Raw genomic sequence first — 21,119 nt, forward strand, 5'->3', positions numbered from 1 at the left:
CAACTTTGTCTCCCTCCATCTCTCTTTTGATTCACTTCTTGAAAACACTGTTGTATTCAATGTCTACAAACTTCTACAATTTGATTTAATTCGTAGAAATGTTCCTTTGCAACCGCTTCTGTTTATTGTATTGAACTGTGCTTTTCATAATGACAATGCTTGTCCCAATCTTAGATCACATGATCACAGAAACAGTTAACTTCAACGTACACATCTTCTTGTGTGCAAAAGTCAACTTCAGCGTATGTGAAAATATCATAACTAGAGTATGCGAGTGTTTCTATAACCCATTATTCCCATTATATAAAATTCTCTATCTTGAATAGCGACTCAAAAGATATTCGTCTTTTTCCCTATACGATTGATAAGTAGCTCACAGTAGTTTTACGACGCGCGTTTTTCTCAGTAAGAAATTTCCAAATTCTGCCTTCTTCACTTCACAGTGACTACTACCAACCAGTTCTATACGCATACGTCTCAATTGAGCAAGTACAGAACAAGATCTTCATAATGACAGGAAAGGATTTGAAATCTGTTCTTTTAGTCGGTGGTTCAGGATTCTTAGGGCTTCATTTAATTCAGCAATTTGTCACTCATTGTCCTGGTATAAAAATTACTGTATTTGATGTTCGTCCATTGCCTGACAAATTATCTAAATTCTTTACGTTTGATCCTAATTCAATTGAATTTTTCAGAGGGGACTTAACTAATCCTGATGATGTAGCCGAAGCTATTCGAAAATCACAATGTGATGTACTTGTCCATTCAGCATCACCGATGCATGGATTATCTCAAGATATTTACGAAAAAGTTAATGTACAGGGTACGGAAAATTTACTCAAAGTAGCTAGAGAAACCAATATTGGATCATTTGTTTACACCTCATCAGCAGGAGTCATTTTCAATGGCCAGAACGTCATTAATGCTAACGAATCATGGCCATATCCTGAAGTACACATGGATGGTTATAACGAAACCAAAGCAATAGCTGAGACTGCCGTATTAAAAGCCAATGATCCTAAAAATGGGTTTAGAACAGTGAGCTTGAGACCTGCCGGTATATTTGGTCCAGGTGACCGTCAATTGGTTCCTGGTTTAAAAGCGAGTGCTAAGTTAGGTCAATCCAAGTATCAACTAGGAGACAATAATAACTTATTCGATTGGACATACGTAGGAAATGTTGCTGATGCACATGTACTTGCAGCGCAGAAGCTTTTGAATGAACACACTAAAGATCAAGTTTGTGGAGAGACCTTTTTTATCACTAATGATGCACCAACTTATTTTTGGACTTTGGCAAGAACAGTATGGAAAAATGATGGTGTTATTGATCCTTATTATATTAAATTGAACAGAACAGTTGCTGTTGGATTAGGATACATTTCACAGTTTGTATCCAATTTTTTGGGCAAAGAACCAGGTTTAACTCCATTTAGAGTTAGGGTAGTTTGTGCCACTAGATATCATAACATCACCAAAGCCAAGACATTATTGGGATATAAGCCTGCAGTGGATTTAGAAACAGGAATCATCAACACTCTCGAATGGATCAATGAGAAATTATAAGAGATATTAGATATTATACGTGTGTTTATTTTAAAGAATATACCAAAAACAGTTTATTAATAGAGTAAATAAAAAAGACTTCTGAACCCTTTTTCTCAAAACGCAACATGGGTCTGGAATGCATATTTGATCCAAATTAATGAACAGCAACCAATATTGCAAAGATGAAGAGTATCGCCATATTTGGTAAATTAAATCCAATTGTACCTGATTGTTGTTCATTCAATAAACCAACTGTTGATGAGTTTGAATAATTGGAAGAAGCATTAACGGCAATCACTGTTGTGTCCTCCATAACAACTGCTCTATCTGTAGCACCCACTTGGCCTCCATTCTCTTTATTTGCATTTTCATCATCTGGCAACAAGTCGAAGTTCAGGTTTTTAAAATGGGGTTGTTTAGTTAAAGACTCAACATTGTAAACTTTACTTTGTAGACTGGCATCAACTGCATCATCCAAAACTCTAGGATCCTCTTCATCTACCCTCACAATACTTTTTCTAGGTGGCTCAGGGTCTTCTTTCTTAAAAGGCAAAGAACAAGCATTGACCTCATTCATTTCAGCACAATCCAGCAACAACACAGTCAAGAAGTTGGTATTGGGATTCCCAGGACACAAGTGATAACATTCATCATCAATACTTTGCAAAGCACAACATTCACAAGCTAAATCGTTAGGTTTGCATTCATCCAATTTGGAAAGAACGTCATTACAACAAGTGGATAGCTTGACTAAATCATTTGGTTCACATTTGGTAGTTCTACGTGGATTTGGATTCAAATAAGTCCCATATTCACCAACTTTGTTCAAGGAAGCGGCAAAGATACCCGTAGTGAGGACAAATACTAAGATAAAGTTGCGTAAATAAAGTGTCATTGTTGAATGTGTATGTTTGATATGTTTGTGGTGGGTAGAAAAATTACCACAGAAGAAAATTGCAAATTGTAAAACTTGGTTGTAATTGTGATTCAACTGCAAAAAATAAGGAAAAACGAAAATAATATTACACAAAGTGACTCATAATGGTGGTTCTTCAGAAGATTTTTGTTCTTGTTTGTAGTCATGTTTGAGCTGTTGATATCAAAAAGGGGTAACAATATGTCAGTGACATACAAAACTACCCAGTTTCATGATTCATATTTGGGTGCAATCAATCTCATCTCAGCAGGAGCAGCCAAACACGTCTCTTCACAGACCAAATATGTAAGGTAAATGTTAGCTCTGGCTCGAGGTGGTTACTCTCTCTCGCTTAAAAAATATATAGGAACAACGGGCGAAGAATCCTCCAATTGACCAGCTAAAAAGGTGACATGTTGAAGACAAAATTATACTGTAGTAGACACTCATACTGGTTTCTGCTTGAGTACCCCTATGCAATTCAAGGATTGATTTTAGAATTGCCAGTGATTTAGCTTCATCAAGAGGTTTTCAATAAACACCTAAATACATCAACGAGTAGGTTAAAACTCTTTGTGGTCAGAAAGCTATTGGGAGTTTCATTGTTTTGGACTTCCCAGGAAATGAAGTGTACCCTGAAAAATACGAGTAACATGAACCTGATCTAGAGTGTACCTCTCACAACGCTCCTAAAAGAAGAGATTTTCCAATTCCGTTTTTGGTGGGGAAAAAAACAAAAAACAAAAAACAAAAAACAGTCGTGTATAAAGTGACAAAAGAGCATTAAGGGACAGCATTACAAAGAATTTATAACTACATAGAAACACACAGACAATATATACCTAATCTATTGATTCCTCTACTTGAACGTAATGTTCTTTATTCTGAAGACTCGAATGAAAATTAAGCGGTCATGTGATGTTGTTTGTTTTAATCAGAAGTTTCCATATATGATTTATAGCAATTACTTAATTTCAAAGCGGACTGATTTAGTTTACGTTTCGCCAAATGTGAACCCTGAGTTTGAAAATTTTGCCCCCTCTCGTAACTAGGGTATAAGTGTTTACGAGTATTCATGAGAATGAAGTTGTGTTTTGTATGTTAACTTTACTATAACAAGTATAGGTACTATCAACTTTGTGTAGTAGAACGATAATTTTCCGCTTATCTCAACAGTTACACAAATGGTGTAAAATTTAATTCAAATAATGAAACAGGTAAGGCGCTCTCAGGTCCACATATGCTCCTATCTTGTAAAAACTAGACATATGATGAGACCATGTATACTTTGGCTTCACTTCTGCCCCTAGCGTTATGGAAGATTGCACTATGTCTATCTTAAGGAAGGCTTATTTTCGGAACAAAGTCTTATACATCAATAGGCCATGAATTTTTCACACTACATCCACCATGACTTTTGAAAAAAAGCATTAAAAATACACTGAGAAAACTTGAATAAGCACTTTACGGACATAACTTCAAAATCATTTATATTAAAGAATCCACAATGAGGCAGTTATTGGATAGACGCTGTCAGTCGATATTAGAGCGCATTTCGAAAAAGTGATGTGAAAAACTACATTGATTAACGGAGTAAAGACAAATGGTTTGAGGCAATATGCAATTTCAAATTTATATAAATTTGACAAGATAAACTTCAAAACAAATAGTGCCATTGTCTTGTTTTCCTTTGTTGAATTTAACCATTTTGTCCACCACGCAGCACGGAACACAAAATAAAAAAGACTATTCTGCGATTTGTCGCGATTAAGAGATACACCGTAGGACTCGCTATTCAACTAGATGTGCTTCGATTTCTGCTACAATTTGTAAATTCTCCACCAAGGCTGAGCCTTTCAATCGTAATAATGTCTAGTTTTACTACTTTGTACTTCCCCCGTCAGAATAAAGTACTCTATATCACATTGGCATCATCATCAGCGTGTCAATCGGCTACTGAGAAAGCTGAAGAGAGTACTCTACAGACCAAGGAGTCTATCGTCAACCAAACTTGGCTTCTGCAACAAACCCAAGGATGCTGAAGAAGTAAACATATTCCACAACATTCCCATCTTCAACAGAAAGTTATACACTTTTGGTGAAAATAATGAAGTATATGTGAAATTCAAATCATGAGAAGCTAGAATTGATACATATGGTGAGTTATGTTATTTGGATGATATCTCATGTGTTTACAGGGTAGAGGAAGAGAGATGGATTTGTACTTGGTTTCGTAGTGACAAACTAGCCTCCTTGGAAAGTTGGTAATAAGATATATTATCGTCAACAGCCTAAACGGATATGGCATTGAAGCTTCGAAGTTTAGAGATAAAAAAAGCTTTTCCCCTTACTGATCTATATAATTCTAGTTTCTCAATGGCCCTGTTCTTATGTACAACGGGCACTTGAATGAATCAGGCATAATTTTGACATGTATTACGCACAGATAAAGTCAGGCAGTAAGGATGCCTCTGTTGTTTTGAAAGATTCAGACTACAAATCAGGACAGGAGGAGTCTAGTCGTAATTAGAAGTAAATCCGAATAAACAAAAAGTTAGCTCAATCTTATAATTTAGTCATTACACTCGATGTATTACCAATATCGACATATGTCAACGTAGATGAAGCCTCTATGAGATGTAAAGTTTTGGTAATACAAGTGTTGTTGACATTTAAGTAGATTCATATAACCGAGAGGTCGTAAATATACGAGGCAATAAATGAATTGGTAGTTCCAATCCTGGTTTTTATCTGTGTTAATCAATTGAGATAACACCGCCCCTTTGAATATGAAAAGATTTTTATTTCTTACCCATATACTGTCTTGTCCAAGCTGCCTATCTCCTTTCGAATCCGAAAATTTATGCTTGGAAATTTCATTCAATGAATTCAAATTGTACGTGTTTTTGTATTCTATGCCAAGTCAAAATTTAGAAATTCTTGATTTGATTTTAGCATCACGCGTATATGCATGTTGGACACAAATAAACTCAGCCACTTTGAAGTTGAAAAAGGACCGTGAAATGCTTGGTTGTAGGCGGCGAATTCTTGTAGTCCCAACTGTCATGAATCTTCAAGCTTGAAGGATTAGTAGATACTACAAGTTTATAAAGCATTTGCCAACATATTCAAAGTTAGTGGAGTGATACAAAGTAAGATTTTGTTTTTCTAAGATCACGTGCGAAGTTACACGTTTTACGAATTTTCTCGGCTAATCTTTTCTTTCTAATACTGTACAATGGTCTCGCCACTTGCATCTACTGCATGCCTTTCTCTCTATTGCGTGGTGAATAACATTGCTGTACTGTGACAATCACACAATCGTCTTAGAATCTCGATTATGCTTCTGCTTTTGTATGCAATTTTTTGTTACCACCGAAAGTCTGAAAGATGTAGTTGATGTGATCTTTTTAATCGATCGGTTTCTTCTTTCAGTCCTATGGAATTATTCTCTTCCCTTTGATTATCCAAAGCTGTGAATGGAATACTCGTCAGCAAACAAAAGAGTATTTATTATGTTTAAACAAACCAGCCAAGGAAATTGATACTGTATTGGGGGCGTTTTACAAAAACAGACAAACACAAGAAATTTTCTGGAATTTTGCCAAAGAAAATTTTTTTATTTTTAACAACGAACAAGATCAAAACTATAAATAGCCAGTAAGATCTACTCGTAGGAGAATAACTTTGATATGCTTGTTTCAAGATTAAAGTGTCAGGTTCATCTATACTTTACTTTATTCACAACACTATACAAGTATCAGTGTCTCAAGTGAGAATTACCTTCGTTTTCCATTCGATTATATAATCCACTAAAGATTTTTCGCAACCAAAAGTAAAGCATACAAATCGTACGACTTAAACTATTGGTACAATCACCATACAACAAAAGCACGCTGCACCTATAGAAAACTCACCTCATAAACAGAGACGCCAATAAATACTACTCATATTACTACTACTACTACTACTTTTACTACACGCATACACACACAATGAGATTCACTCAACTCCTTCCTTGCTTGCTTGCACTTTCAGCTCCAATCTGGGCTAAATTCGAAGACACCACTCCACCAATTGAAATTGTTGGTAACAAGTTTTTCTACTCCAATAATGGCTCACAATTCCTTATGCGCGGTATTGCTTATCAAGAAGATACTTCCTTAATTGCCAATTCAAATCTCACTTATAAGGATCCATTAGCCGATGTTGAAGCTTGTAAGCGAGACGTGGAACATTTCAAAGCTCTAAATACCAATTGTTTGAGAGTTTATGCTATTGATCCTGATTTAGACCATGATGAGTGTATGGAACTTTTAAGTGAAGCTGGCATCTATATCATTGCCGATTTGTCCCAACCCAAAACCTCAATCAACCGTAACGATCCGCTGTGGGATTTGGATCATTATGAAAGATACACGGAGGTTATTGATAAATTGAGTGAGTACTCCAATGTCTTGGGGTTTTTCGCTGGTAATGAAGTGACCAACAACAGGTCAAATACTGATGCTTCACCATTTGTAAAAGCCGCAGTTAGAGACATGAAAAAGTATATTGAAGACTCCAATGGAATGAGAAAGGTCCCCGTTGGTTACAGTTCAAATGACGACGAAGATACTAGAATTGCCATTGCTGATTACTTTGCTTGTGGATCAGTTGAAGAAAGAGCTGATTTCTTTGGCATCAATATGTATGAATGGTGTGGAAATTCCACTTTTGCCACTAGTGGTTACAGAGATAGAACCGAAGAATTTGAGCATTTACCTGTACCAATTTTCTTCTCAGAATATGGTTGTAATGAAAAGAGACCAAGATTATTCACCGAAGTTCAAACTTTGTATTCACCTTTGATGTCTGAAGTATGGTCTGGTGGTATCGTTTACATGTATTTCGAAGAAGATAACGAATATGGATTGGTTTCCATCAGAGGATCATCAGTTTCAATCTTGGATGACTATAAATACTACAGTTCAGAAATTAACAACATAAGTCCTAGTTATGCAAGAGCATCCGATGAAAGCACCGCAGCAACCCTGACCATCACATGCCCTGACACCGATAGTACAACTTGGCAAGCATCAGCAGATTTGCCCCCAACCCCTGATAAGGACTTTTGTGATTGTATTGCCAAATCCTTTGAATGTGTGGTTGCCGAAGACGTGGATGAAGATGACTATGGTGAGATTTATGCCGATGTTTGTGGTAGAATTGATTGTTCCGATATAAGTGTCAATGGAACATCTGGAGACTATGGTGATTACTCATTCTGTTCACATCGTGATAAATTATCATTTGTTTTAAACTTGTATTACCACGATCAAAATGAAAATAGCAATGCTTGTGACTTCAACGGAAGCGCATCGATTAACAGAGATGCTGAATCAACTTCAAGTTGTGGAGTTGGGTCAAGTAGAAGATCACAAGGTACTGCAACTTCGACAACCAGCAATTCTCAATCCACTACATCCGGGTCAAGATCAAACACTAATGAAGCAAATAACAGCCACATTCCCAATATGTCCAACTTCAAGTTGGTAACCTATGTGAGTTTAGTCACTGCTATTGTTGGTGGGGTTTCATTTATTCTTTAAAATGCTTAGATTTTATAACTTACAGAATAGAAATCACAAGAATTAAAAGTAGCCATGTGGTTTCACGCAACAAATGTATAATCAAAGTTAATAAGTCTCTATTTAGATATCATAAATATTTCATTTAATGCTTTGGGATCCATGACTGAGGCTCGCTTTTGTTTAATATATTTAGCTCTCCCTGACAATCTTGATGCTATTGGAGTTGGAGTAGAACCTCGAGACAGCGGTGACTCCAGAATAGGTGTAGAAGGATTTGAACCATCCACTCGTAGAATGAGTTTAGATGGGCCGTTAGCCAAATTTGAATTGTCTTTATTTGATTTCGAGGACTTACTTTTTTTAACCTTGTGTTTCCTATCTTTCTTGTCTTCGGTATTGGTACCACATTTCTTTTCTTTTATATCCTTCTTCTCACTCTTTTCCTTCTTTTCCTTCTTTTCCTTCTTTTCCTTCTTGTCCCTCTTTTTTTGCTTTGCTTCACTATCAGAGTTCCCCTTCTTCTTACGCTTTTTGTCCTTCTCCTCTGATCTTGTGTTCAGTTTTGTTCCAGATTCATCCCTTTCCTTTCTCTGCTTCTTTACAAGTGGTTCCTGTACATCCACCATCCCATCCATCTCCTCAAAATCTCGTTTCTTACTCTCCTCCTTATTCTTATACGAAATCAACGTTTTATTATCCTTATCCCATGTACTCAGCAACACTTCTCCCTTGACAAACCTCATCCCCCATTTCCCATTCAAAATTTTATCATTTCGTTTCATGTCAAGTACATTATTAACCTTATCCTCGTTACCATTCAATCTTCCCAAGATTCTTTGAAATGCATCAAGTCCACTACATTCATCCAAAGTCTTGTCCTTGTCTGCTTTCTTCAACTTCGCCCCGAGCCCTGCATTATCAGTCTTTATATGAATTTTCAAATGGGTAGTTAATGAATCCTTGACTAATCCAAGACCTGAGCCTGGTGCCCACCCCATTTTTGATAAGTATTGGTGCCCAAATCTTGCTGTGTCATTAGACCAGTTCGTATTTCTAGGATCTAGACCAAACCTCTGTTTAACTTTTGTACCTGCAAGACCCATGACGAATTGAGCTTGTGAACTTTTGTCTTGTGTGGGTGGTGTTCAAGATGTTTCGATAAACGAATCTGATAAAGGCATCTCTGAATTTTTTTTTTACTTCCTATCTAAAATAAAATAAAATAATTCAAGACTCTACATTTAAAGGGGCATTACTCTATCCTGCCACCCTATTTCGACTGCATTTTATTTTTCTCTTACAAATAATCACCTAACATAGTGCAATATGCAAACTGGTACTGTATTATCAAAACGAGCGTGTGCCTTCAAGCCAAACAAGAAGGTGCTATGTCTTATCCCAAAATTGTATAGGTGGTGACCAGCGTGTTTTGGAAACATATAGGAAGGCACATAGTAAATAGGACCTCTCAAGCCATGGCTGATCTAAGTCGTCAGTTGAGAACTTGGTTTCCTGAGTCATCCAACGTTCCTTGCTAACCTGTTGATGTGTATCATCCTCGCATTAGCTTGTACAGAAAAAGGTAGCTATCTGTATCAGTGTTCTTAAGCTGTTATAAGATTTGTTGGTGCCTAATGTCACCAGTAGATTTGAATTTGCAGATTTTCGATTCCTATTCATAGTACCGCCCCCAGTCCTTTGCTGCTAATGGTCAGTGCCCTTCATGATAAAATTACAATTCTAGAACTTGTTGTGTTAAATGGGGATAATTTTAAGATCTGTTGCGCTTTATTTCATATAAGCTATTTCTCTATGATCATAGGGGAGGCATGTTGCCAATATTCTAAGAAATGATTTTTAACAAATGCTTACTTACACCACACACATTTTCGTAAGAAGACGGCGAACAAAAAAACAACAAACAAAAAAATTGAGAGGAAAACCCTTGCTTTAGTCCACTACATAAACAATTTGAGTTTACAGACTGGTGCATAGTTTTATAATGGGCAATTGATTATGTTCAGAAGTCCAGGTAATAATAAGCTGAAGCATCAACAAGCTGACGATTATCAGTACTCAACGCAACGTCAGCAAACACAACAATACTCGCATATACCCCCACCGCCACCTTCTCAACAACAACAACAACAACAACAACAACAACAACAACAACAACAACAACAACAACAGTACCAAACTTCGCAACACGGCTCCTTTCATCCTCATCCCGTGTCCAATACTTCGCTGGTACAAAATGCTGCATTAGGTTCGATCTCCCCCATGAGATCGTCTTTTCATTCAATTGGTCGTGATAGTTATCCAGGGGGACCGGCTACTCCAGGCTCTCCTAGTCAATCGAGCGCTCATTCAAATCCAGAACATCAACGAAAACAAATCACCGATAAAATTACTGCTGATTGCTACTCCAAAACTATTCAAAGTAATGGGCAAAGAGTTCACGAGGTTTCCTATATAGCCCATATCAGCGTGCAAGAGTTTTCTCACTTTTCCAGTCATCCGCCACCACAAAATGTCAACCCCGGACCATCAAAAAGTAGAGTATTGGTGTTGTGTAAGAAATATTCGGGTAGAATGTTGTTGCAAAAGGGAAAGTTTCTGGATGATAAACGTGTTTTCCAAATTGGAAGAACTTGGGATTTGTCTGAGCTACTGCTTATAAGAAAAGTGGGGTCTGACGGAATGATTTTGACTATAACAAAAGATTACTACTGGAAATGTGATGAAGAAGACTCGAGAATTTGGAAATTTTGTCGATACTTGTGTCAGCATTATGGAATTGCAACTGGAAGGTATCCCAAATTGGATGGATTCACATTGGATGAATTTATGCTACCAGCTGTACCGAAATCACCAACCCAAGTTGCAAGTCCAACATTTCAATCGATTCCGAAACATGAACCAGTTCACAACCAGCATGTATCACCCAAACCAGAAGCCGCAAAATCAACAAAATCGTTGAAACAGAAGATCATTCACAAACCGTCAATATTTTCTCAAGATAAATTATCTCATCGTGAAAAACAAAATGTGGGCAACGAAACTTCACCTACGACTAAGTCAACTCCATCTCATAAGAAAACACTCAGTGGTGGCATGTACAAAGGTTTGGATTTCACTGTCAATGGCCAATTACCAAAGAAACCCATGCAGGTCATGCAAAGGGAAACTCCATTGGTAGACCTTTCAATAATAAATGAGCCAAAACGTCATCAACTTGAGGAGCCCTTTAGTCAATCGCAAAGTACGCTTGCTCCAAGTCAAATATCTTCACCACATTCCTATCAAAGAGAAGCTGATTCCAGACAACAAAACTTTAGTCAATTGGCAGGTAGGAGTGATACCACTAGTCAGACAGCAGCCAATGACCAAAGTTATTATCCTACGCAACTTGATCCTTCTCCTGTGGTAGATAACACGCGGAATAATATGCTCGAGGGGAAACGAAAGCCTCACCCATACACACAGAGGCTTGGGGGGGATGAAGACTCTAGAAGTGTGTTGAGTAGTGACTCCCATAGTTTTGTGTTTGGTGGCGGCAATTTAAAAGATGATCAACACGATCAGTCGACTAAGGGTACTGACCATAGTACCTCACCATATGAGACCAAGAAAACCACTCAATACGGCACCGTCAAAAGCATGCTTGAGCCTCTTGAATCGGTAAAGGAGCATAATTCAAAACCGAATGTGAATATTGGCGCTCAAAATGGGACGGAAGATTTCCCGTCCGTTGAGCAAATGAGTAATCGAAAGGGATCGACTTCTTCTGTTCTTAACTCTATCAAGAATCAGAGTTCAGTAACCACTGAAAGAGTAAATGATCTGGGAGAACGTCATGCAAGTGTCTCATCTCAAAGGAGACTGCTGGCATCAGGGCACGGAAACGTGTATGGGCATCAAAGACAACGTCTGCAAGGAGGCTCATCTTGGAGCTTAGGCGATAGAAAGAAGGAGGTTATTGGTAAAGCTGGTGTTCCTAAGCAGTACAATACGTTGCAAAACGATGACAAGAAAGAAAAATCCCCCAATTCTTCAATGTTCATAGAAGAATCTACGAAGATAGAAGGAAGCAATAGGGTCGACGAGCACATGCGGGAGTTAGAAGGGATGTTGGACTCTCATATAACTGGAGCACACGATGACTCGTTCGATTTTAATGACGCAATTGACTTGAATGAGGAACCAGAGAAAAACGTTACACCACGCACCAAAATACCTCCCGCAGACAATGTCGATTTTACTTTAGACGATGATACACATAGCCTATTGGAAGAGCCGCTTGAACCAGGCTTGAACATTTCCAAGAAGACGCCTACTCCAACACCTGACCCCATCACTCGTACTTCGTTGCCTGAATTTGAGAGAGATATGGAGGCGGAAGAATTGTTAAAAGAGTTGAACTGGAGCTCGAAGATAGATGCCGATACTCTTATCAAGAGCTTGACCAGGGAGTTGAACAAGACCAAACAAGAAACAGTCAAGAAATTAGTTGATATTGATTTATCTAATACGACAGCAAACGATGTGGGTGTCGCTTCGAGTGAAGTAGAGCATATGCTTCGCATATTTCAAAAAATGGATATCAACTTTAAGATGTTGAATGCAGACGTTAGTGTCATTGATAAGAACTCAAAAGGATTGCAATTGAAGTTTGTTAATAAGAAATTGCTATATGATGATTTGAATGGTATTTTATCCAAGGTGTCTGTTGGTGCTGAAGACTTGCATGATATTGGTGAGTTTAAAAGTTTCGAAGCTTTCAACGCTGTTGGTGTTCTTGAATCTAAATTGTTGAGCTTGTATAATGGTTTGATAACCATTAGATCTGATTCTTCGCATGCCAATGATGGCCAAGACTTGAGCTCATTGAAAGCTCTACAACAATACAAGAGCAAGTACGAAAGCGTTAGCAATAGGTTCGTGAGACATTTTTATGAGTTTATGAAAAAGAAGATCGATAGTATTGGCAAAGAATTGGCTCCGGATATTGAAAATGTTGACCCCAAAAATATTACTCTGCGGTTATCACAACTTCTTGTTTATAGCGGACTTACCTACTATGTGAAGGAGATTGGTACCGAGTATTTTGATGAGATTAACAACCAATTCAACCAAACCTTTTCAAAAATATTGGAGAAGATGTTGAAGGCGAAGGCTAAAAAATTGAAAGCTGATCAAAAACATTTGCGTTCAACTTTAGACTCTTCTCACTACGACCCGTCATCCATTCTGTTCATCAACAGAAGACTGGAAAGACTGTCATTATCTCCATCATTGAATGGTAATTTAGGTGATGAAAACGATGATGACGACGACGATTTCGCTCCTTTAAGAAAAGGAAGAAGTCTGAGATTTTCAAGAAAGGGGGGCCGATTTAACCAAAATGTCAACAGTAGGGAGCTTGATGCTGATAAGCAAGAACAATTAGAATCAATAAAAAGACACATGATGGGTAAGGGGTCGTCGAATGGTGAGTTGGAGGATTCCAAGTCTGTTATTGGCTTAATTGAAGAATTAAAGGCAATCGTTATGATTTTTCAATACTTTATTGTTTCATTTTTCCATTACAATGCGACCACGCTCGATTTTGCCGAGTTTTTGGAAAACAATCCATTTGGTGCCAGAGAGGAATTTGCTGATCCTAATTATTTTGCAAACCTTGATTTTACAGATATCAGTAACAATTATTCCGTTTCTAATGATGTCATCGACAACCTTGATAAAGTTTTAGGTGGGTTGATCACCAGTTTTATTAAGATAGTCAACCCTATTGACATCAATATTCCTGTGATTTTGTTACATATTGAAGACGTTATGAAGTCGATTCAGGAATCAGTAATTAACCAAGACTTTTTAATTTATAATTTCCTTCAATTGGTTAGTGATAAGTATCAAAATCAGTGGTGGAAATTTGTTGGAGCTCAAATTGAATCAATTAATAATTCAACAATTGTTCCTAATAGTGGTATTCTAACATCCGTGAAGCAAGTCAATTACATTCTTTTGATCACGGAGACATCAATCGGTGGTCGTGACATCAAAGGCACCAAAATCCGGAATATAATTGATAAGACATATGTTCAATTGACCGATGCGTTGATTAGTTTGTTTTCCAGACAAGACCCATTGGTGAATAGCGGTGGCTTTGATGATAAGGAACGTGAATACAAAAATGTGGCCATTTTAGAAAACATATTTTACATTTTACAACAGCTTAATGACATTGGTACTGGGAATAACTCAACCAAGAAATTACTGGAAAAGTTGACTCAAAATTTCAAACGAATTGAAGATATTTATTTTGCAAAACAAGTTCATAAATCAATTGGCAAATTGGTTGATTTCATTGAAGATTGTGAAAAATCCGCTGCTATTGCAACAACCCATCAACTGAACCCAGCATCTCATTCAATCAAACAACAACATCACCAGCATCAACAAAAGAAAATCGCCAAATCACTCTTGACTCAATTTAGTGAGGACGACATTAGGTATAAAGTGGAGCTGATTCATGAATCGTTTGAAAAACAATTTCGTAAAGCATATGATCAATCTGCCGGTGGTGGGCGTAGTGGTAATGATAATTTATTCACTCGTGATTTGATTGACAGGTTGTGGAGTGATTTGGAGACGTTATTTATTGATTACTTTACGAGATTGGGAAAGATTTTACGACAACAGTTTGATAGAGAAATGGACTATCATGTGGGAAGACAGGATGTACATCATATTTTCAAGTCAATTAGAAGTTAAGAGGAGGGTTTGCTGTTTCTTGAAAATGACATCTTTATAATTAGCTTACTATCAAAGTCTTACTTACTATCACGAGAGTGACTCAATTGATCGTAGAAGGTTGTATCTATCCTCTATGCTTCAACTTCGTCTAACAATGCGAACTTGTTATTAACCAGTGTCTTTTTCTCGTCATCTTCGTCGCCATCACCTCCGTCATCTTTATTCTCAACAACCTCATCTTCATAAAACTTTCTCACATACTCATCTTCCTCCATCTTGTCAATATCCTCTTGTGTCAACTCTTTCTTTGCTCCTTCTTCAATCATATGGTTTCGGATTTCGATACTGGAATTTGTCTTATCCCAATTTGATTTCCTCGCGTTTTGCACGTACTTAGCTCTCGCTATACTGGCATCAATTTTCGATGCCAATATTCCTTGTAATTTGTCACTACGATTAACTTTATGTTTTAGTGCTGATGATTTCTTTTTATGATCTTGTTGTTGTTTGCGAATGCGTGAAGCTTCGATTTTCTTACTAAGTAGAGTCTCATTCTTTATTTGGGTCCGTATTATTGATTTGCGTACACCATCATTTTCATGCGATTCTTTTGTTGATGTGGTGATTATTGGGGCATCATCGGTTATTTCACCTCTTCTTGCCGCTCTACTTCTTTTTGAAACTGAAAAACATGGATTTGTTAGTATTTTAACTATTTCAGATATCCCCTAGAACACATACTCTTTTTAGCCATTTTCTATCTTAGTGGATATAATTGTCTTCTTTATAACCTCCATCTCATAAGGAGATCAAAAAAATAAAAAAAAGGCTTTAAAGTAGCTAGATAGATGAGTGATCACGTGAATGTCAGCTGAAAAGAATCAAAATAAAAGAAATTTCACAGGTGCGGCTCATTTACGAATTAGGAAATTACCAGCGCAATTGATTCAGATTACAGTTCTCTATTAGGAAATTTTGGACATGCGCGTGTATAAAATCTCCAATGCAAAGCAGCTTCATCAACAAAACCCTCTCTAAACAAACCAAATCCATTCAATCTGGTTCTTTTTCATCAAGCATACTTAGTTTTCACCTTCTTATCAGCTAATAATTTTTAATCCCTGCCCCAGAGCACATATATCGCGAATTAATTAACCATGAATCTTGATCCAGTACCAACTTCATCATTAAGTAAACCCACAGCTTCACCAAGTACTTCTTCAACCCGACTCAACACAGGCATCAAGTGGTATCTTTGACTTCGCAATTCCTCCTTTTTGTCGCAACCAACATAAATGTTTCATCATAGAAAACCAACATGTGCAAATACACGGAATAATAAATGATCTGACCGTGACAATTTTAATTGATGATAAATTGCTTAAGTTTGTGAGTGAGAGGCAAATAATTGTTGAGTTGGTTGATTTGTTAGTAGATGATTTGAATCTACTGAAGGTGAATATTTTACTCCAGAGAAATGACATTTTACAAGTAAAACAAGTTTTGCAATTTATGAATTCAATATTTGTTTGCCAATTGATACCTGATGTACTGCAAATGACCATTAACAGTGAACGGTTTGATCCCTACGAATGGATTGGGTTATCCTGTGAATTATAGTCTATACAATTTTTGTATATTAATGACGTGAATGAATATTATATATCCCTTAGATAAACCCATTAGGATTGAGACTCTACCCCATTTTGTTCCCTCGCATTTGCATTCTTTACTGCTTCAGCGTATTTTCTCAATGCTGTACCTAAACTCATCTCCATTGGTTCCAAACATGCGTCAAAATCCTTGTGAATTTTTTCCTTTAGTTTTTCATTCAGTGCCACTATATCAATTCCATCCAAATGAGCCAAGCTTTTACCCTTAAACTCAGTAAGGGAGTTTTGACAGTTCTTCAAGCTGGTAAATATTTTTTTCAATTGGGTAGGGTTGTTTCCGTTGAGAAACAATTTCCAAAAATGGGACAAAAATTCCACAATGGTTATATTGTAGGTGATTATTTCTTGATACATGGTTTCGGGAATGATGTTGTGAGGTTTTAACGAGGACATCGAATCCTCTTTATTTATCAGTTTGAATGTCTTGAAATTGTGTCTAACAAGCTGTGAAATTTCAGCCGACGTTTTGCCAATGTCTTCTTCTTTGCCCTTGAATGTGTCTGACAAGTCGATTACTGACTCTTTTGGAATCTGATTTTGCAAGTAATTTATCAAATCAGCATCATTCATTTCGATGTCGATGGTTTCACCCTCAGCGACGTCAAGTGTGCGATCCTTGATATTGTTGGTGTTGATACTCAACTTCACATACTGAGCGTCATTAACCACGTTCAAATCGTGCAAATCCAACTCCTCTTCATATTCATTAACTTCCGGAGCTGATAAGCCGTCCACTGTGTTTTCTGGTTTAGCAGGGTTTTCAACCGAACTCATACTCATCATTTTGGAAGATAACTTGTTCATATTCTTCATTAAAATAATCATTTCATTCTCCTTGGTTGAGCCGGACTTTAAATGTAGTGCTTTTGTTGCATCATCCTCGTATCTCATTGTCATATCGGGTCGATTACCCAATTTTTGAGAATTATCTTGCTCATTACCAAACAAATCAAGAAACTTGCTCACTGGTGACTCATTCAAGAAGCTGTTCAGACTAGTCTTATCCTCTTCATTAAGTTTCTGCCTCTTGGAAGAATTTCCCTCTTCTCCATCTTTATTTTGTGCTACTTCCTCATTCAAACTATCCTCGTCAATATACAAATACTTGTCCAAAATAACATCTCCTCTCCCACTGTATAACCCAATTTTATCTCCTCTCAACCTTCGAAACAATTTAGAATTGAAAAAACGAGACCAGAATTCACCCTCCAGTAGCTTTTGCGGTACCAAATCAGTAAATGCTTTCTTTATAATTGGATAAATGTCAAATATTTCATTAATGGTACTGCGTGTAACATTCACATTCACTTGATTGTCAGAAGTTGCCACAGGTTTGATAGTACTTAACACGTTGTATGGACCTCGATGTTGAGATATTGTTAATGCAAACGTACGCAATTGATTTATTCGACTTGACCAAAACATTGTTGGTGATAGTTTAAATTGCATTACTGATTTAGTGAAGGTATTCCTTAGATCCTTATCCTCTAACAATAGTTTCTGCTGTAGATCAAAGTTTTTTAGCAAACTAGCATCAGTTAATTGATCATGCGATAGATTGAATGCACTTGAAATGGATGAAGCACCAGGTGTTGAAGTACCTGATTCATTTGTGCCAGGTGTACCAGCAGAAGATCCTAGTCGACTCGATACTTCAGTCAGAGGGGTTGGAGTCAATGATCCTTCAACTCTGGTCCTTGATCTAGCAACAATTGTTTGCAACGCGTCCTTAATGTTATTCATTGTAGGTCGATTGTTGAAATGAAGTTTCATCTTTGTTGGCTCTTCTTGATCATCCAACTTGTAAATTATTTGCAACATCATCTTGGGATTTGATTCTTTTGAGACTTGTAGGCCAACAAGTTTATTCAATGGTATTGCTACTGTATTCCTTTCGTCTTCAATAGCTTTCCATTCAAGCATTGATGGGACAATATCCTCCCGTATATAGACCATTCCACCAACTTTATCTTTGGAGCAAGCACCTCGTATAATGTCCATTGTTGACGGGTTCAAGTGTGGCCAAAGTTGTTAATCATCTAATGAAAGACGTCACTATGCAGGTTTTCAGAAAGAAATCTTTTTGATTTGTTTTTTCTTTTTGTATTGAAAAAAAAAGTCAGCAGAGGTCAACTTGGGGGAAGAACTGTATAATAGACAATGATATCTAGATCAATTATAAACAGGGTTGGAGCTGTGTCAAAAAGTACGCCAGTTGTGCGATCTCTCAGTCGGTCGAGCACTATTTTACAAGAGATACGACAACAAGCTATGCCAACAAGCGAATCCAAACCTATGTATAAGCCACCAGTCACCATAGATCGTGAACTTCCAGACCCATTCGTCAAACGTAATGAAAACAGAAGGTACTTTGTTTTTTATTCAGTCGCATTGGTAGTCACATGCGCCGTTATATTCAATTATGAAAAATCATCATCACCAATCATCAATTCAACATTATATTTCTTGCGTAGATCAACAATTGCCCAAGATGCATTGGGTAAGAATATTGAGTTTGCAAGTAGTTGGCCATGGATTTGGGGTAAACTAAATACAGTACAAGGTGTTATTGATGTTAAATTTAAAGTTAAAGGAGATGACCAAAAAGCGTGGGTACTTTTAAGTGCAACAAGAGAGTCTAAAATGCATCCATTCCAAGTTCACAAATTTGCTTTAGAAGTGGATACTAAGGACGCCAAAGTCGAATACAATTTGATGGATGATCCTGAATTTGAATTTGATTTGTAGAGGATGTTACAAACTTGTAAATAGTTAGAAATAATATAGGGTAAGCATATGTGATATCTCGTGAGGATGACGTGTAGAAGATGTATTTAAGTAAGAACTAGAGTACAGAAGGAAAGTAAAGCTACAACGTGTCGAATACAAACAACGTTTACAAATATTCATTCAAAATATATAAGTTGGCAACCGTAAAAGATTCGACAGATAATCATCCACTCAAGAATAATTCTCTTCAAACATCAAATTCCAAAACGACAGATACAACTCACAACTTGGACCTTCAAAAGACATGTAAAGATCTTCACCAAGTCCAAAGGTAAGAATTCAATAGATTTAGTAAATAATGATAACAATCTGAGGCACAAGTAATTAGAATGCCTTATGCAAATCAAACAAGGTGACAAATAGTACTATACGTCACCTTCGTTGCTAAGAAAAGGCTTTCAATTATCATTGAATTACCATCAAATACCTGGTGGATACGTCTCCCCACTATATGACGACATAATAAGGCGCTTAAGAGTTGAAACCCCAATCATATGGATAAAGATAAACAATTTTAAGAAAAAGTTTTGGTTTGGTTACATAAAGTTATATTGCAAATTTACTGGTTAGTAATTATGTTGACATATAGAGTAGCAAGAGTACCGACTTAAAAACAAATACCTTGTGAGTAGTTATTTTCCTTTTCTTGTTACTCCAATACCATGATTTCATGTTTTCTTGTATTCATTCGCAAGAAAGAGCTGTTATTATTCATATTATCTTTAATTTGTTGCAAAAAAAAAGAGAATGTGAATCCACATCAGAAAAGAATATTTGCAGAATATAAAGACATATATTTTATCAAAAGATACAATAATCATTGAATATAATGTACTTCTTGAAAATTTACTCACTGAAAAGAGGGGCATGCACCAATTGCAAAGGGATAGACTGTAGCAACATATGTACCATACTAAGAAGGCTACCAAACTCTTTGAAAGGTTTACAACACAAAGTATTTCGAAATAATACGAAAATGAACTGTAGACAAAATATAAAGCAACTGTCCACCCCTACAAAATTGAGTAGAAGCTGTAAATCGGTGTGGATATTCTCGTATATATAGAGATGTAAATAAGTTTAGAGTTGAACTATTTTCTAGAAAGGAGTGTGGAGGAGAGTTGCTCATTGTTTGCATATATATGCTAAACAATATTTGCTATTGTGTGGATATATGGTTAATAATACACTACCACTACCTCTAATTGTTTAAGGTACAATCAGATAACAATAACAACAATAGTAACAATAGAATATAAAAGTAGAGTAGTGTACCATAGTACAAAAGTAATATGAAAATTCCATATTACAGCGCTTTTGTTTTTGTTTCATACGAGTGCGACATAAGTATTCATACTGAAACGACATAAATTGTTCAAACTAGCGCGACATAAAAACCACATATATATCCAAAATCATTCCCTCTATTTATCATGATTCATGAGCCAAATCCCTTTGAATTGAAATGATGAGCTTAGAAGCGTTGAACAGGAACAATTTATGGTTTCAACTGTAAGCTTTCTGAAGTTAGTTTTTCCTACTTTCATTTCTCAAAGGACTTGCTATCATTTTCTCAAGTTAAATGGCATCTCCTTCTTATTCGTTGGTTTTGGAACAAGGATTTACACTCTAGAAAGATGTCAGTTCTAAACAGTGTTTTATAAGGTTATTAGCATGTCTACAGAAGCCATGGTAACTTTTTAAGGCTACCTTTACTGTCGTTTCTTTTACTCTTGGTGTCAACTGTTCTTTTCTAGTTAAATTTGACCGCTTAACCTTGGCCACACACACTGACCAGAACTCTTCAATTGCATTTAGTATCGGCGAATAAGCTGGCAAAAATACTAGTTCCATCCCACTCGG

At 36.7% G+C, this 21,119-nt stretch overlaps 10 protein-coding genes and 1 pseudogene across 10 annotated transcripts, besides 1 other annotated feature; 6 read left to right on the plus strand and 5 right to left on the minus strand. All coding sequences in view use genetic code 12, as the record gives it.

Annotated features, from left to right (window-relative positions):
* Positions 1 to 510: 510 nt before the first annotated feature.
* Positions 511 to 1,566, plus strand: CORT_0E04240 (Erg26 C-3 sterol dehydrogenase; the record flags this gene model as incomplete). Its single annotated transcript, XM_003870092.1, has 1 exon — positions 511 to 1,566. One exon carries the CDS (start codon positions 511 to 513, stop codon positions 1,564 to 1,566), a length of 1,056 nt encoding a protein of 351 aa, XP_003870141.1.
* A 136-nt stretch (positions 1,567 to 1,702) lies between these two features.
* CORT_0E04250 (Pga43 GPI-anchored protein) lies at positions 1,703 to 2,443 on the minus strand (the record flags this gene model as incomplete). The annotated part of the gene is made up of 1 exon (XM_003870093.1): positions 1,703 to 2,443. One exon carries the CDS (start codon positions 2,441 to 2,443, stop codon positions 1,703 to 1,705), a length of 741 nt encoding a protein of 246 aa, XP_003870142.1.
* A 1,890-nt stretch (positions 2,444 to 4,333) lies between these two features.
* Positions 4,334 to 4,600, plus strand: CORT_0E04255 (annotated as a pseudogene).
* Positions 4,334 to 4,600: a sequence feature.
* Positions 4,601 to 6,459: 1,859 nt separating this feature from the next.
* Positions 6,460 to 8,055, plus strand: CORT_0E04260 (Phr1 glycosidase; the record flags this gene model as incomplete). The annotated part of the gene is made up of 1 exon (XM_003870094.1): positions 6,460 to 8,055. One exon carries the CDS (start codon positions 6,460 to 6,462, stop codon positions 8,053 to 8,055), a length of 1,596 nt encoding a protein of 531 aa, XP_003870143.1.
* Positions 8,056 to 8,153: 98 nt separating this feature from the next.
* CORT_0E04270 (Pxr1 protein) lies at positions 8,154 to 9,140 on the minus strand (the record flags this gene model as incomplete). The annotated part of the gene is made up of 1 exon (XM_003870095.1): positions 8,154 to 9,140. The coding sequence occupies one exon, from the start codon at positions 9,138 to 9,140 to the stop codon at positions 8,154 to 8,156; it is 987 nt and encodes a 328-aa protein (XP_003870144.1).
* A 913-nt stretch (positions 9,141 to 10,053) lies between these two features.
* Positions 10,054 to 14,811, plus strand: CORT_0E04280 (Sec3 subunit of the exocyst complex; the record flags this gene model as incomplete). The annotated part of the gene is made up of 1 exon (XM_003870096.1): positions 10,054 to 14,811. One exon carries the CDS (start codon positions 10,054 to 10,056, stop codon positions 14,809 to 14,811), a length of 4,758 nt encoding a protein of 1,585 aa, XP_003870145.1.
* Positions 14,812 to 14,924: 113 nt separating this feature from the next.
* CORT_0E04290 (Ecm1 pre-ribosomal factor) lies at positions 14,925 to 15,547 on the minus strand (the record flags this gene model as incomplete). The annotated part of the gene is made up of 2 exons (XM_003870097.1): positions 14,925 to 15,475; positions 15,535 to 15,547. 2 exons carry the CDS (start codon positions 15,545 to 15,547, stop codon positions 14,925 to 14,927), a joined length of 564 nt encoding a protein of 187 aa, XP_003870146.1.
* A 758-nt stretch (positions 15,548 to 16,305) lies between these two features.
* Positions 16,306 to 16,413, plus strand: CORT_0E04300 (hypothetical protein; the record flags this gene model as incomplete). Its single annotated transcript, XM_003870098.1, has 1 exon — positions 16,306 to 16,413. One exon carries the CDS (start codon positions 16,306 to 16,308, stop codon positions 16,411 to 16,413), a length of 108 nt encoding a protein of 35 aa, XP_003870147.1.
* A 62-nt stretch (positions 16,414 to 16,475) lies between these two features.
* Positions 16,476 to 18,467, minus strand: CORT_0E04310 (Tfb1 protein; the record flags this gene model as incomplete). Its single annotated transcript, XM_003870099.1, has 1 exon — positions 16,476 to 18,467. One exon carries the CDS (start codon positions 18,465 to 18,467, stop codon positions 16,476 to 16,478), a length of 1,992 nt encoding a protein of 663 aa, XP_003870148.1.
* Positions 18,468 to 18,626: 159 nt separating this feature from the next.
* On the plus strand, positions 18,627 to 19,214 carry CORT_0E04320 (Coa1 protein; the record flags this gene model as incomplete). The annotated part of the gene is made up of 1 exon (XM_003870100.1): positions 18,627 to 19,214. The coding sequence occupies one exon, from the start codon at positions 18,627 to 18,629 to the stop codon at positions 19,212 to 19,214; it is 588 nt and encodes a 195-aa protein (XP_003870149.1).
* Positions 19,215 to 20,885: 1,671 nt separating this feature from the next.
* On the minus strand, positions 20,886 to 21,119 carry CORT_0E04330 (hypothetical protein; the record flags this gene model as incomplete). The annotated part of the gene is made up of 1 exon (XM_003870101.2): positions 20,886 to 21,119. A coding segment is annotated over one exon (234 nt), but the record flags the coding sequence as incomplete, so codon positions are not given.

The sequence above is a fragment of the Candida orthopsilosis genome (assembly GCF_000315875.1).
Source record: "Candida orthopsilosis Co 90-125, chromosome 5 draft sequence".
NCBI classification, from domain to species: Eukaryota; Fungi; Ascomycota; class Pichiomycetes; order Serinales; family Debaryomycetaceae; genus Lodderomyces; species Lodderomyces orthopsilosis.